This window comes from Balearica regulorum, chromosome 13, assembly GCF_011004875.1.
Source record: "Balearica regulorum gibbericeps isolate bBalReg1 chromosome 13, bBalReg1.pri, whole genome shotgun sequence".
Taxonomy (NCBI): domain Eukaryota; kingdom Metazoa; phylum Chordata; class Aves; order Gruiformes; family Gruidae; genus Balearica; species Balearica regulorum.
The window spans coordinates 3,029,896-3,042,879 of NC_046196.1; the positions used below are offsets into that span (position 1 = coordinate 3,029,896).

At 64.5% G+C, this 12,984-nt stretch overlaps 1 protein-coding gene across 4 annotated transcripts in view; it reads left to right on the forward strand.

Annotated features, from left to right (window-relative positions):
- Window positions 1-11,956, forward strand: part of GSE1 (Gse1 coiled-coil protein) — a 101,423-nt gene extending 89,467 nt beyond the window's left edge. For 2 of the 4 annotated variants that reach the window (XM_075765315.1, XM_075765316.1), the window contains 14 exons: window positions 2,404-2,603; window positions 4,182-4,363; window positions 4,519-4,716; window positions 4,981-5,172; window positions 5,291-5,613; window positions 6,090-6,414; window positions 7,791-8,371; window positions 9,028-9,140; window positions 9,339-9,609; window positions 9,740-9,862; window positions 10,008-10,379; window positions 10,821-11,099; window positions 11,462-11,565; window positions 11,716-11,956. In XM_075765315.1, the coding sequence (XP_075621430.1) occupies window positions 2,404-2,603; window positions 4,182-4,363; window positions 4,519-4,716; window positions 4,981-5,172; window positions 5,291-5,613; window positions 6,090-6,414; window positions 7,791-8,371; window positions 9,028-9,140; window positions 9,339-9,609; window positions 9,740-9,862; window positions 10,008-10,379; window positions 10,821-11,099; window positions 11,462-11,565; window positions 11,716-11,850 (3,398 nt within the window). In that variant the 3' untranslated portion in view covers window positions 11,851-11,956. The remainder of the gene's footprint in view (window positions 1-2,403; window positions 2,604-4,181; window positions 4,364-4,518; window positions 4,717-4,980; window positions 5,173-5,290; window positions 5,614-6,089; window positions 6,415-7,790; window positions 8,372-9,027; window positions 9,141-9,338; window positions 9,610-9,739; window positions 9,863-10,007; window positions 10,380-10,820; window positions 11,100-11,461; window positions 11,566-11,715) is intronic. The other 2 variants (XM_075765314.1, XM_075765317.1) reach the window with 1 other exon arrangement.
- Window positions 11,957-12,984: the final 1,028 nt, after the last annotated feature.

Consider the following 12,984-nt stretch of genomic DNA (forward strand, 5'->3'; position numbering starts at 1 on the left):
CCACAGCTCGTGCCCCCGCCGTGCTGCTCAGCCCATCCGAAGGGACGTCAGTGGGTTTTGGCATGGATTTGATGGTGCTGGAGAGAAACAGCCGTGTTCCCTTTGGATTTCCCCTTAATGACTGCATAGTTTGTTTGGAAAAAAACCCCATCTTCGCCCATCTGGGTGCCCAAAGTGGCTCATCCCGGAGGTTTTTAATAGACGTGGGTTTGGGTGCCTGTGGGGAAGGGGGTTTCTCTCCACGCTCTGGTTTTTACCCCGGGGAAATTAATTGCTTTGCCCCCCAAATCTTCCCTCACCCTTCCCCCAACGGGAGATGCTCTGCCGTGGCAGATGCAGCCGATGGGCTGATACCGACCAGGTCCACCCCGGATCGGTGGCTTTTTTCCGGCTTTATGGGCTAGTGACGGATCCGCTGCCGTGGGTGCCGGTGGCTGTACCGCAGCCGGGTGTCCGTAGGGGATATCCCGCTCCCCCGCAGCATCCCCAGCTGCAGGGCCTCATCCTGACCGACTCCATCCCAGCAAAACCCCAAGGAGGCACCGAAGCCATCGCCTGGCCGGGGGCTCCTGCCTCCCGTCCTGCCCAGGTCTGTCTGCAGGGTGGGTTTTATTCCCCACCCCTCTTCCTTTCTTCACCCCCCCCTCCTCCTTCAGGGTCTCAGCTGTTAATTACATTTGCCTGTCAGCCTGGGCTGCTAATCTGCTATCGCCGAGCGGAAAGCGGGAGGTCAGAAAACAAAGGTGACACCATCACACTGTGCCTCTTGTCATCTCCAATCCAGATTAGTTTCATTGACTAACTCCTGGCTGAATACCACCAGTTAATTATAACGATCACAAACCCTCCCGTTTAAAGCCACACAGCGAGAATTAAGGTTCTGAAGTAAGACTTTAGCTTCATTAATTGCCGGGCTCATTGTGATGGTATTGATTGTTAACGCTATCGCGTGGTGAGTAATGGCTTCCCAGCTCAGAGGGGATTAGGCTGCTAATTGTTGTTGGCCTTGCGCTGACAAGATAGACTTCAGTGGGTGTCAAATCCGTATCGGCGGCCTCCTTTGTCGCGGGCAGCCTTTCTCTTTCCCCGAGTCTTGCCGCTCTTGAAATGAAAACGATTCGGAGCGACTCGGGAATAATTAATAAGGCAGGGCGGCCGGCAGCGGGCTGCTCCGCTTGGCCTCTCCGCTCCGCCGAGCATCCTGCATCCTTCCCAGGGCCTGGGGATGCTCGGGCTTCCCTGCGGCGTTCCCGGCCCCGCCGCGTCCCGGCTGCCTCCCGGTGTTATCCTGGTGCTGGGGGTAAGCGCGGTGAGGGGTGCACGGGGCGTTTGGAGGGGGGGGGCGGAGATGGGTTGCACGCTTGCAGGGCGACGAGCTGCCTTGCACGCTCAGGGGAGCCGGCTTGCACGCTTGTAGGGCGAGGAGCCAGCTTGCACGCTCAGGGGAGCTGGGGGAGACAAGGCCCCTCTCCGTGCCAGGCTCGGTGCCGGGATGCGGAGCATCGTCGCCTCTCGGCTGGCATCCTGCGTGCCCGCGGGCTACCCCTCGGTGGCCAGTAGCCGGTCCCTGCCGGCATGTCGGGAACCTTCCCTTGGCCCAGACTTGGGGCTGCTGGGAGCAGGGTGTCGGGGAGGGGGGAAGGAGCCCCCCAAGCTGCCCGGCTGGGTTTTAGGAGCGAGCGATGTGCCGCGGAGCAGACACCAAGCGCCGTGTGCCCTAGTTAACGTTGAATTTGTATTTCTGCTCCAGCTCTGCTTTTCGACCCACATTGCACTCTCCGCTTTAATTCCATTTTTATTTTTCCCTTGCAAATATCGCCAGCGTCCCTGGGGTGGGTATAATTTAAAATACAGATGTATTATGCAAATAAAGCCAAAGCCTTGCCCGAGGGTTACAGGGAGTGACTCCTTCATCCCAGCATCTCCCAGTGCCCCGGCTTGCGCGCGGTGACTTCTGCGGCCGGATTAAGGAGTCCGCGGGTTCGACTTGAGAAGATGTGGCTGCCTGGGGTTGGCATCGCATCGGCGTCACTGTGCCAGGGCGAGCAGCGCGGGCAGGGCTCGCTGCGCCCATGAAGGGCTGTACAGGAGGTGGGGGGGGGCTGGCAGTCCCTATTCGATGGGAGCAAGAGGGTGCCCGTCCCACCATGGGGGGCAAAGCCTTATAGCACCGAGGGAACATCCCTTGGGACAGGGACCCCCCCCCACCCAGGATGGGAGAATGAGGGGGTCCAGCCTGGCGGGCTGGAGGGATGCTGACCGCCCTGCGTGCATCCCCGTGCCCCATCCCTGCTCCCTGCAGCGGGGCATCCCGTGGAGGATGGCGTGGGATGGCTTCAGCTAGTTCAGAACGTGGTTTCAGCCACTTTTAACCTTTTTTCCCCGCTTATTTTCATTTTTCAGGGTCCTCGATAAGCAGCGAGTCGTCCCCAGTCTCCTCGCCAGCCACCAACCACAGCTCCCCCGCCAGCACGCCCAAGCGTGGCCCCATGGGCCCCATCATCGTGCCCCCGGGGGGGCACAGCGTGCCCAGCACGCCGCCCGTCGTCACCATCGCCCCCACGAAGACAGTCAACGGGGTCTGGAGGAGCGAGGGCAGACAGGTATGGCAGTGTTTGGGGGGTACGCGGTTTCCCCCCCGCTCTGAGGATGGAGGATGTGGGATGCCATGCACGGCGCTGATTGTGCCAACCGTGGTCCGAGGTGCCAGGAGCTGCACTGCCACGCTGCTCCCGGGGGACCACAGGGCTGTGGCACCCCCCTTTTGGCCCCTCTCCTCCCCACCATGGCCACGGGCTAGCATCGTCCCTGGGCTGCCATCGTCCCCGGGCTGCCATCGTCCCCGGGCTGCCATCCGGAGGGGAGCGTGAGGAAGAAGGTGGGGGGCGGGGGCTGGGGGGGTGGAAAGCGGCTAATTAAGAAGCATCGTTAGTGGTTCTCCTCTCCTCCACACGCTACAAGCAGATTCCCGGGGGGATTATGCCACTTGGAAAGACTAATTAAACCACAAAGCGGAGAGGCGATGGGAGGGGATGAGAAACACCGAGGGCGGGGGAAGAAAAATAAATTGAGCCACGATCCCTGGGTGCTCAGAGGGGTGCGTGGGGTGTCCGGGTGCTCCCCATCCCATGGCTCCCCCATGTCCCCCCCCCGCCGCCGTGTCGCCTCCTCCCCAGTGACCCCCGCAGCACGGGGGTTAACCGAGCATGGGTTATTGTCTGGCAGAGCCGCGCTCGCAGCGTGACGCCCCGAGACGGGGAGGTAATTAGAGCAGAGCCTGGCACGCACAATAAGCCTTAATGCAGGCGGCGGGGGCGGGGGATGCCCTTTGTGCCGGCCGTGGTGACCTTGGGACTGTCCCCGACGGCCGGGGACCTGTGACCTGGCCCGGAGGGTCTGGAGACCGGGTCTGGATGGGGAAGGGATGCATGGGGGGCAGGGGGGGCTGCTGCCATCCTCCTCCTCCTCTGGAGAAGACGTAATGAAAAATAATCTTTATTAAACCCAACCTTGCCTTGCTGGAGGTCACCCCTGTAATTGCCGGACCCTGCGGGGTCCCTCATCGCCCCGATGGGTCCCCCCTTGGCAGGGGTCCCTCCGCAGCTGGTACAGGCACCAGGAGGGAGCGCCCTTCATCCCGGTGCCGAGGATTGGGGAGGGGGGGGTTATTAAAGCTGGGTGAGGCCCCGTGGCAGGGCAGGGCTGCTGATGCCGGCCTGTCCGCAGGGCTGGGGGGGATGCCGGGCTGACCCCCGGTTTATGGCCGGTATCAAAGGGCTGCTGGATTCCCACCGGCCGGGTCTGTATCCTCCTTGGATGATTAATAGCTCTGGAGAACAAAGCGGCCTGTAAATCTCCAGGCAGGTGACGTGCGTCCTGCTGTCAGCGCTGCCCCAGCTTCAGCACCCCCTGTCCCACCGGTGCCCCCCTGGTGTAGCCCCCCCCGGACCCTCACGCCCGTCCAGCCCACCCTTGACAGCCGGGATGCGGGAGGATGCTCCGGCAGATGCGTCCTCCCCTGGGTACCGGTGCCAGCCAGGGACCCCACTGTCACACTGGGGACCCGCTGTGGGTCTCGGGGTGGGCAGACAGCAGGGGACCCCCCGACCCCCCGTCCCTTGCAGGGTCTCTGCCGTCCCCTAATGCCTGGCTCAACGTTTGTGTCTCTTTTTGCCTTCCAGCAAGAAGCGGGGTCACGAGGCAGCAGCAGCAGCAGCGGCCGCGAGCGCCTCATCTCGGAGCCCCCCCTTGCGCAGGAGAAAGCGGGGGGCCCCGCTGTCCCCTCCCACCTCCTAGGGACACCCTACTCCTTCACGCTGCCCACCAGCTCCGTGGTCCAGGACTCTCGCTTCCCCCCTCTCAAGTGAGTCTGCTGGTGATGGATTGGGGGCGGGGGGGGATTGCAGGATGCGGGCGTCCCCCAGCAGGTCTGGTCCCACCGAGCATCCCAGAGGGGGTGACATCTCCCCGGGGCGGGGGGCACAGGCTGGGATGGTGACCATCTCCCTGCTCCCCCAGCCTGCAGCGGCCGGTCCACCACGTGGTACCTCCCAGCGCCGTCACCGAGGATTACCTGCGCAGCTTCCGTCCCTACCACACCGCCGAGGACCTCCGCATGTCCTCCCTGCCGCCCCTCGGCCTGGATCCGGCCGCCGCTGCCGCGTACTACCACCCCAGCTACCTGACGCATCACCCCTTCCCGCACCCCGCCTTCAGGTTGGGCATCGCCGAGCGCAGGCACCGGGGGGGGGTGGTCCCCGGGGGATGCCGGTGGCCGGAGGGCGAGCCTTGGGCGCTGGGCAGGTGGGAGGGTGGTTGGGCTGCACTGAGGGTGTTTTGGGGCTCTCCAAACCCCCCTCCCAGCAGAAGGCAGCCCCCATCCAGCCTGGGATTAGTTCCCGGGGAGGGGGAGGGGGGAAAATCGGGGGTTTCTTCCCCGTCCCGAGCCGCACATCCCACTGAGCATCCCCGTCTCCCCAGGATGGACGAGTCGTACTGCCTGTCGGCGCTGCGGTCCCCCTTCTACCCGCTGCCAGCGCCGGGCTCGCTGCCGCCCCTGCACCCCTCGGCCATGCACCTGCACCTCTCGGGGGTACGGTACCCCCCCGAGCTCTCGCACTCCTCCCTCTCCGCCCTGCAGTCCGAGCGCATCTCCAGCCTCGCCGCCGAGAGGTACGGGGGGGCGACGGTGGGTGGGGGGGTACGGACAGGGCACCCCGGGGGATGCTAACAGGCATCCGGGGGTTGTTTGGGGGTTGGTGGTTTTTTTTTTTTTGGCTTTTCTTTGCAGGTTGCAAATGGACGAGGAGCTGCGGCAGAGGGAGCGGGAGCGCGAGCGGGAACGGGAGAAGGAGCGGGAGCGAGAAGCCGACCGGGAGCGGGAGAAGGAGCGTGAACGGGAGCGGGAACGCGAGAAGGAGCTGGAGCGAGAGCGGGAGAAGGAGCGGGAGCGGGAGCTGGAGAGGCAGCGGGAACGTGCCCGGGAGAAGGAGCTGAGCATGGTGAAAGCCATGGAGGGGCCCTTCCTCCCCATGGCCGAGCTGCACGGGCTGCGGGGGCACCCGGCCGAGGAGCGGGGCAAACCGGCGGAGCCGCTGGCGCCCGGCAGACCAGGTAACGTTCCCCACTGGTGACGCCGTCGGGGGGGTGCCGCCTTCGGCGCAGCTTGCCACCGTCCTCTTTCCCCTCCAGATGGCAAAGCCGAGGGGGTCGGTGGCCCCGGGAGGTGGCTCGGGATGGCGCCGGGCTCTCCCGGCTGCCAGCGCGCTTTGCCAAAGGCCCAGCTGCCGCGGCTCTCGGAGAGGCGGCGCGGTGCCTGTGCCACCTGACTCGGTCCGGTGCCGTGGCACGCCTGGCAGCTGGGCTGGCAGCGAGCGGGCAGCCCCCCCCCCCCGCTCCCCCCCCATGCCGCACGGGCAGGGGAGCGCCGGGCTCTGGCTGCCGGCTGCCCCGCAGCTCCGTGTGCCTCCCGCCCGCAGGGATGCTTGGGGGGGACCCTGTGCACCCCAATGATAGCCAGCGCTGGCCGCGGGTAGCACCCCCCTTCCTTTTCCCTGCCCTGACTCTCTGGCACCTCCTTTCCAACCCAGAGAAACTCAAGGATTCGGTGCTGCCGACGCCGAAGCCCATCCAGCACCCACTGCACCAGCCGCCGGCCTCCCACCACCCCGTGCCCAGCCTCATCCCCAACCACAACGTGTTCCCATTGCCGGGGAGCAGCGCGGCCACGGCGCTGCTCATCCACCGCACCAACGAGGAGGAGAAGTGGCTGGCCCGGCAGCGCCGGCTGCGCCAGGAGAAGGAAGATCGGCAATCCCAAGTCTCGGAGTTTCGGCAACAAGTGCTGGAGCAGCACCTCGACATGGGGCGCGCCCCGAGCCAGCCCGAGCCCGAGCATCGGCCGGAGCACCCCAGGTAGGGATGCTGCCAGCCCCGCTCCAGGGATGCAGCTTCCCCCTAAAACCCAATAGCATTTTTTTCCCCCGTCGCAGCCGTAATATCTATAGGATTTTTTTTCCCCCGTCGCCCCGTGGCTGTGTCCCCCCCCACCCCCCCCCGTTAGCCGGCTCCGGCCACCCCGTAGCCGTGCCCCTCGCTCCTTGCACACCCTCGTGAGCAGAAGCCGCCGTGCTCGGCCGGCGCCAGCAGATCCCCATCGCGCGGTGCCAGCCGGGCCGGCTGCGCTGGCAATGCCGGGCGTTGCCGGTGCCCGACATCTGCGCGGCGGCAGGCGAGGAGCCCGGGAGGTGGCCGGGGGCCAGCGGCGAGCGGCCAGGTGCTGCCCAGGCACCCGGCACCGCTAATCGCAGCTCCCCGCCGTGCGGCAGACCCCGGCGGTGGGATACCCCGTTTTGTGGGGGCGGGGGGGGAACCTGCCCCAAAGCTGAGCGGTTTGGGGGGGAAGAGGAGCGTGCCTGCACCCCCTGATTGACAGGGGCTTGCTCACCCCCATTGCTAAGTGCTTAAGCAGTGCGGGCTCATCCAGCCGGCTCTGCCGCCAGTTCTCTTTGTTATTTTTGGGTATCCAGGGGATTAGCGCGGCTCATCGAGGATAATAAGGAGCAGATCGCGGCACAAAGGCGAGTGCCCGCCGCAGCCTCCCTTCCCCGTCCTCTGCTCCCGCCCCAAACTGGGGAGGAGAGAGCAAGATCACCCCGAAACACCTGCAGCCGGGGGACACTCCATCCTCATCCTCATCCCGGGGGTGTCGGCATCCAGCGGGGAGGGAGAGGGCCCGATCCCTGGCAGGGCCGGCGGTGCTCCCGCCGGTGGTGACACGGTGCCGGGGCGGCAGAGAGCGGCGCTGAGCTGAACTCGCTGCTCTGTGCACGGAGGTCCGGGGCGCTGGAGCGGAAAAGCGTTAAATGCACAGCTTGGGCGCATGAAATATTTATCCCGCTAACAGGCTGGCCGCATCCCCGGCTGTCGGAGGAGGGTTGTGCCGGGGCGCTGCCCGTGCCGCGGGGGGAGCGGGGCTGTGCCAGGACTGCTGGCTTGCCTGGCCCCGTGGTGGGCAGCCGTGGGGGGGGAAGGTCGTGCCGGGGGTCCCGGGGAGGGGGGACCGGGAATGCAGCCACATCCCTGCTCAACCCACTTGTCAACTCTGCCCGCCTGTCCCTCGGGGCAGTGGCACAGGAGGGGACGAGCATGGCAGCCCCACGTGCACAAACCCCTCCGGCTGGCCCTAACGCCATGTTTCTCACCCAAAAGCAGCCCGGTGCCGAGGTGCGGCCGGTGCGCTGGCAGCGGTGCCGGCCCCTCACCTCTCCGGTCCTCTCCTCTCCCCGCAGGTCAGGATCGAGCCGCCACGAGCCGAGCGGCCGGGAGCCGGGGCAGCACTTTGGCGGGCCCCCGCCGCTCATCTCCCCCAAGCCCCAGCACCACCCCGTCACCACGTCCCTCTGGAACCCCGTCTCGCTGATGGAGAGCCCCCCCGAGCCCCCCCGGCGCCTCCCCGAGCCCCACACCCTCCACGGCCACCCGGCCCCCTTCGAGCCCAGCCGCCAGGGCATCCCGCTGGTGAAGGTGGAGAGGGTCTTCTGCCCCGAGAAGCTGGAGGAGGGGGCGAGGAAGAGGGATGCTCTGGAGAAATACCCCTCAGGACGGGAGCCCGGTGCCCCGGAGCACGGGGGCTTCACCCACACCCCCTTCCTAGCCGAGCTGGAGAAGTCCACGCAGAGCATCCTGAGCCAGCAAAGACCCCCGGCCGCCCCCTTCGCCGAGGCCACCAAGCCCAGCTCGCCCTACCGGCCCCCCCCGCCCCGCGCCCAGGACCCCATGTACATCTACGATGAGTTCGTGCAGCAGCACCGCAGGCTGGTCAGCAAACTCGACCTGGAGGAGCGCCGGCGGCGGGAGGCCCGCGAGAAAGGTGAGGTGCCGGGTTTGCACCGCGACGGGGAACCCCCCCCTGACCGGCACCGGGACGTGGTGGTGGTGGGGGCGGCCGGTGGGTCTCTCTGGGGATGCCGGCAGCCCGCGATGCGAACGCTCCCGTAAACCGAGCCGCTCAGTAAATCCTCTGCTCTAGACATGCCCAATTAATAAATGATGAACTGAGGCTAATAAGCGGGCTTTAAATATTAATGGGACTGCGCGAGCAGGGATGAGAACAGCGGCGAGGAGGAGACGGAGCGCTCCGGGGGGGGCAGGTGTTGCCGTCCCCCCTCCAGCAGAGATGGGGGGGCTCAGCCGCAGCCACCCCGGGCCGTGTCCCGTTAACCCTCCTGTTGAGCCCCCGCCACCCATCCCAAAGGGATGCTGAGTGGGGACGCGGGGGTGGGCAATGCCCTGCGGGGTCCCACAGCCGGTGGAGCGGGGACGGGGCTCCGTGGGGTTACACCCCCCACCCTGCTGGGACCCACGCTGGACCCCCCACCTCTCCCCTCCAGCATCATCCCCCAGTGCAGCAGCACCCCGCTGCACCCCTGTCCCCAGAGGGTTCCCCAGGGTCCCCGCAGGTCCCCAGGGTCCCCGCAGCGTCACCGTGGTCTCCCCAGTCTCACGCCAGCCTCTCCCCATCCCCAGGTTATTATTACGACCTGGACGACTCCTGCGACGACAGCGACGAGGAGGAGGTGCGGGCCCATCTCCGCTGCGTGGCCGAGCAGCCCCCGCTGAAGCTGGACACATCCTCCGAGGTACAACCGGCGCTCGCCATCCCCTGTCCCCTCTGTCCCCCGGGCCAGCACCCCCTCCTCGGGCAGCAGCTCCCAGTGCCGCCGTGCAGCCGCCGTCCCCAGCCGGTTGCAGAGACACCAGGGGGTCAGGGCTGGGGATGAGGATGGGGACCGGTCTGGGGGTGACCCTGCTCTGCTCTCCCCCCCTCGGTGCCCCAGAAGCTGGAGTTCCTGCAGCTCTTCGGCCTCACCACGCAGCAGCAGAAGGAGGAATTGCTGAGCCAGAAGCGTCGCAAGCGCCGGCGGATGCTGCGGGAGAGGAGCCCCTCGCCGCCGACGGTGCAGAACAAGCGCCGCACGCCCTCCCCGCGTCTCCCGCTCTCCACCCGCTACAGCCCCGACGAGATGAACAACAGCCCCAACTTCGAGGAGAAGAAGCGCTTCCTCACCATCTTCAACCTCACGCACATCAGCGCCGAGAAGAGGAAAGGTAACAGCCATGGCCCGTGCACGCTCGGGGCCGGCCCCGGCTCGGGGGGGGGGGGTCCCCACTCACTGGTTTGGGGGTGCCTGGGGGCCGTGAGCTTGCTCTACTGAGCAGAGGCTACACTAAACCTCAGCTTCCCATGCCGCAGACAAGGAGAAGCTGGTGGAGATGCTCCAGGCCATGAAGCAGAAGACCACGCCGGCCGCCGTGGTGGTGAAGAGCTCCCCGCGGGACAGCCCCAGTGGCCCCACCGCCGGTAAGCACCCCAGCTCCCTCCCCAGCTCTCGGCTGGCCGGGGGGCATCCCCTGCCCAGCGGGATGGGGGGGCACGGCTTTGCGTCACGGGGGACACGGACCCCCCCCCCCCGCTGCAGCCGCCTCTGCTCCTCCTCTGCCCAAAGAGCCGCCGGTGCCGCCGCTCCTGCTGGACCCGGATAAACCCGTGGGCATCGCTGTCTCCGTGCCGGAAGCGCAAAAAACGGCAGAGCCGGGCAGGTTAGACCAGCTGAGACCCCAGGAGCTACCGAGGGCCAAGGAATCGGCCGCGGCGTCGGTGGAGAAGCCCCGGCTGAGCGACGGGCACCCCGGGAAGAAGGCACTGAGCATCCTCAGCTACGTCAGGGGTCCCCTGCCCAAGGACATCCCGGTGCCGCTGTCCCACAGCATGAACGGCAAGAGCAAGCCCTGGGAGCCCTTCATCGCTGAGGAGTTTGCCCACCAGTTCCACGAGTCGGTGCTGCAGTCCACCCAGAAGGCGTTGCAGAAGCACAAAGGTAACGGGGGAGCTGGCTGGGTACCACCGGGATGGCATCCCCGTGGGGTGGGAGACCCCCCCGGCCCCCCCGCCGGGGTTTGGCACCGCCGAGGGCACAAAATCCACCGGCAAACGTGTTGCTGGGGCATCCCAGGAGCTCATCGATGAACATAAGGCGCTGGGATATGGCTCCCTTCTGCCCAGAGTCACTCAATTCAATGAGCAAAAAGTCGTTACTCCAGCGTGCCGGGGGCGTGGGGTGGGTGATGAAAACCCCCACAAGATGCTGCAGCCCCCCAAAAATGGCTGGGGGGGGGGGTGTGTGTGGAAATCAGTACCTTGAGGGGAGCATCTTTCCTGATGCAGCCTCGGGGTGGGGGGGGCAGCGCTGGGGCGGGGGACACGGGGAGCGGGTGGGGGACGCGGGGAGCGAGCGGGGGCTGATGCTCGGTGCCCGCAGGGGGGACGGCGGCGCTGACGGCGGAGCAGAACCACAAGCTCGACGCCTCCATCCACTACAACATCCCCGAGCTGCAGGCGTCCAGCCGCCTGGCCGCCCCCCCGCACAACGGCACGGCCGAGGGGCCGCTGCCCCACCGGGCGCTGCCCCCGCTGCCCCACGACTCGGCCTCCGAGGAAGAGGAGGAAGAGGAGGAGGAGGAAGAGGAGGAGGAGTACCCCAGGCCCAAGTGGCAAGGGATCGAGGCAATTTTTGAAGCTTACCAGGAACATATAGAAGGTAAGGGATGAGGGAGGGGTAAACCCCCACTTCGTGCCTCAGTTTCCCCTGGGTGAAACCACACTGGACCCTGACCGGTGGGATGGGTCAGGGAAGTGCTGGTGGCTCCCCGGCACGGCAGGAGTGGCATAAAAGCAAGAGGCGACAGTGAAAATTGATGTATACGTGAAAAATTCATATATTCACGGCTGTATTCACGGGAGGTTCCTGGCGGGCAGTGCAGGGGCCGGGGATGCTCAGGGATGCTGCGGCTGGGCCGAGCCTCGCGTGGAGCTGGCATCCTCGGACACGGCGCTGTGCCGTGCCCGGAACCGGAGGAGCCGTCGTTCACCCCATCCCTTCTTCTCCCTTCGGCCTTGCAGAACAAAACCTGGAACGCCAAGTGCTGCAGACCCAGTGCCGGCGGCTGGAGGCCCAGCACTACAGCCTGAGCCTGACGGCAGAGCAGCTTTCGCACAGCATGGCGGTGAGCGGGGCCGCGGCCGTACCCCCCCAAAACCCAGGGCACAGGCACCCCTGCATCCCCCCTGCCACCTTCCGCGGGGCACCCGGGAGGGATCCCATCCCTTCCTCGCTGCCTGCCCTGACTCTGCCTTCTCCCCTTGGCTGCCTGCAGGAATTAAGGACCCAGAAGCAGAAGATGGTCTCGGAGCGCGAGCGCCTGCAAGCCGAGCTGGATCACCTGCGGAAGTGCCTTGCCTTGCCTGCAATGCAGTGGTCTAGGGGTTATTTCAAGGGGTATCCCAGGTGACGCTCCTTGGGCTAGGCCGAACATATAGTCTAGAAATAATAATCTATTTTATTACCTTGAATATTTAATATTTTTCACTGGGAGGTTTGAAGCTAAAAAAATAAAATTTAAAAAAAAAATAATAATAATAAAAAAAAAAAATAAACGGAGAATGTGCCATGCATGAAGCAAAGGAGCACGGGAGCCGGGAGCCCACCAGACGGCGAGCAGACGGCGAGCGGACCCCGTCCCGTCCCCTCCGGTCCTCTGCAAGCAACCGCCAGCCCGGCTCGGGCTCTCCTCCCGGGAGACAGGGCGCTGCGGGCCCCCCCCTCCACCCACCCACACTTTATAGCGCTCATTTTTGTTGGGTTTTTTTTGTTTTGTTTTCGTTTTTGTTTTTTTAATTACAATTAAAAGACTCCACCAACAACACTAAGGCTGGAGGAGCCCCGCGGGGCCGGGTGCGGGACGGCCGGCCAGCAGCCGCCGAGCCCCCTCCTCCCTGGCACGGCACCGGGAGCCTCCCCCCCTACCCCACCCCGGGGCTTTCCACTGGAAATGCACTTCGCTATAAAACAATAAAGTCAATAAACTGGTTGAAGGTACCTTTTTGTTCCTGTTTGGCGGGGAAGGGGCACGGACACGCGCCGACGGTGGGCCCCGGCGGGGTTAACTTGTCGGAGTCGGTCACCGTGTTTTTGCGATTTAAAAGACAAAAAAAAAAAAAAAAAAAAAAAAAAAGGTGCTTCAGCCTTGTACTGTGTATATATATTAAAAAAAAAAAAGTTTTGTATGTTTTTATTACTTTAATTATTGTTATAAAAAGCTTGCCTTTTTTTTTTAATATGTTTCTGCTTTTTTTTTGCCTTTTTTTTCCTCTCCCCTCCCCCTTCTCCCTTCCCCTTTTTATTTTCTTTCTTTTCTTTTTTTTTTGTTTTTGGCAAAAAGATTAACTTGCTTTTAGTGTTAGTAGGGCTGCTGGTCAGGACAGAAGTGTTTTAAAAGAATTAAAAAAAAAAAAAAAACAAATCCCAGGAAAAATAAATGCCCTTTTCCCGCAGGGCAGGTGCCATCCCACTGCCAGTCCCTCGGGAACCCGGAGCTGAGCCCTTCCACCACCCTCAACACCTCCTGGGTTGTTATTTTTAGGGT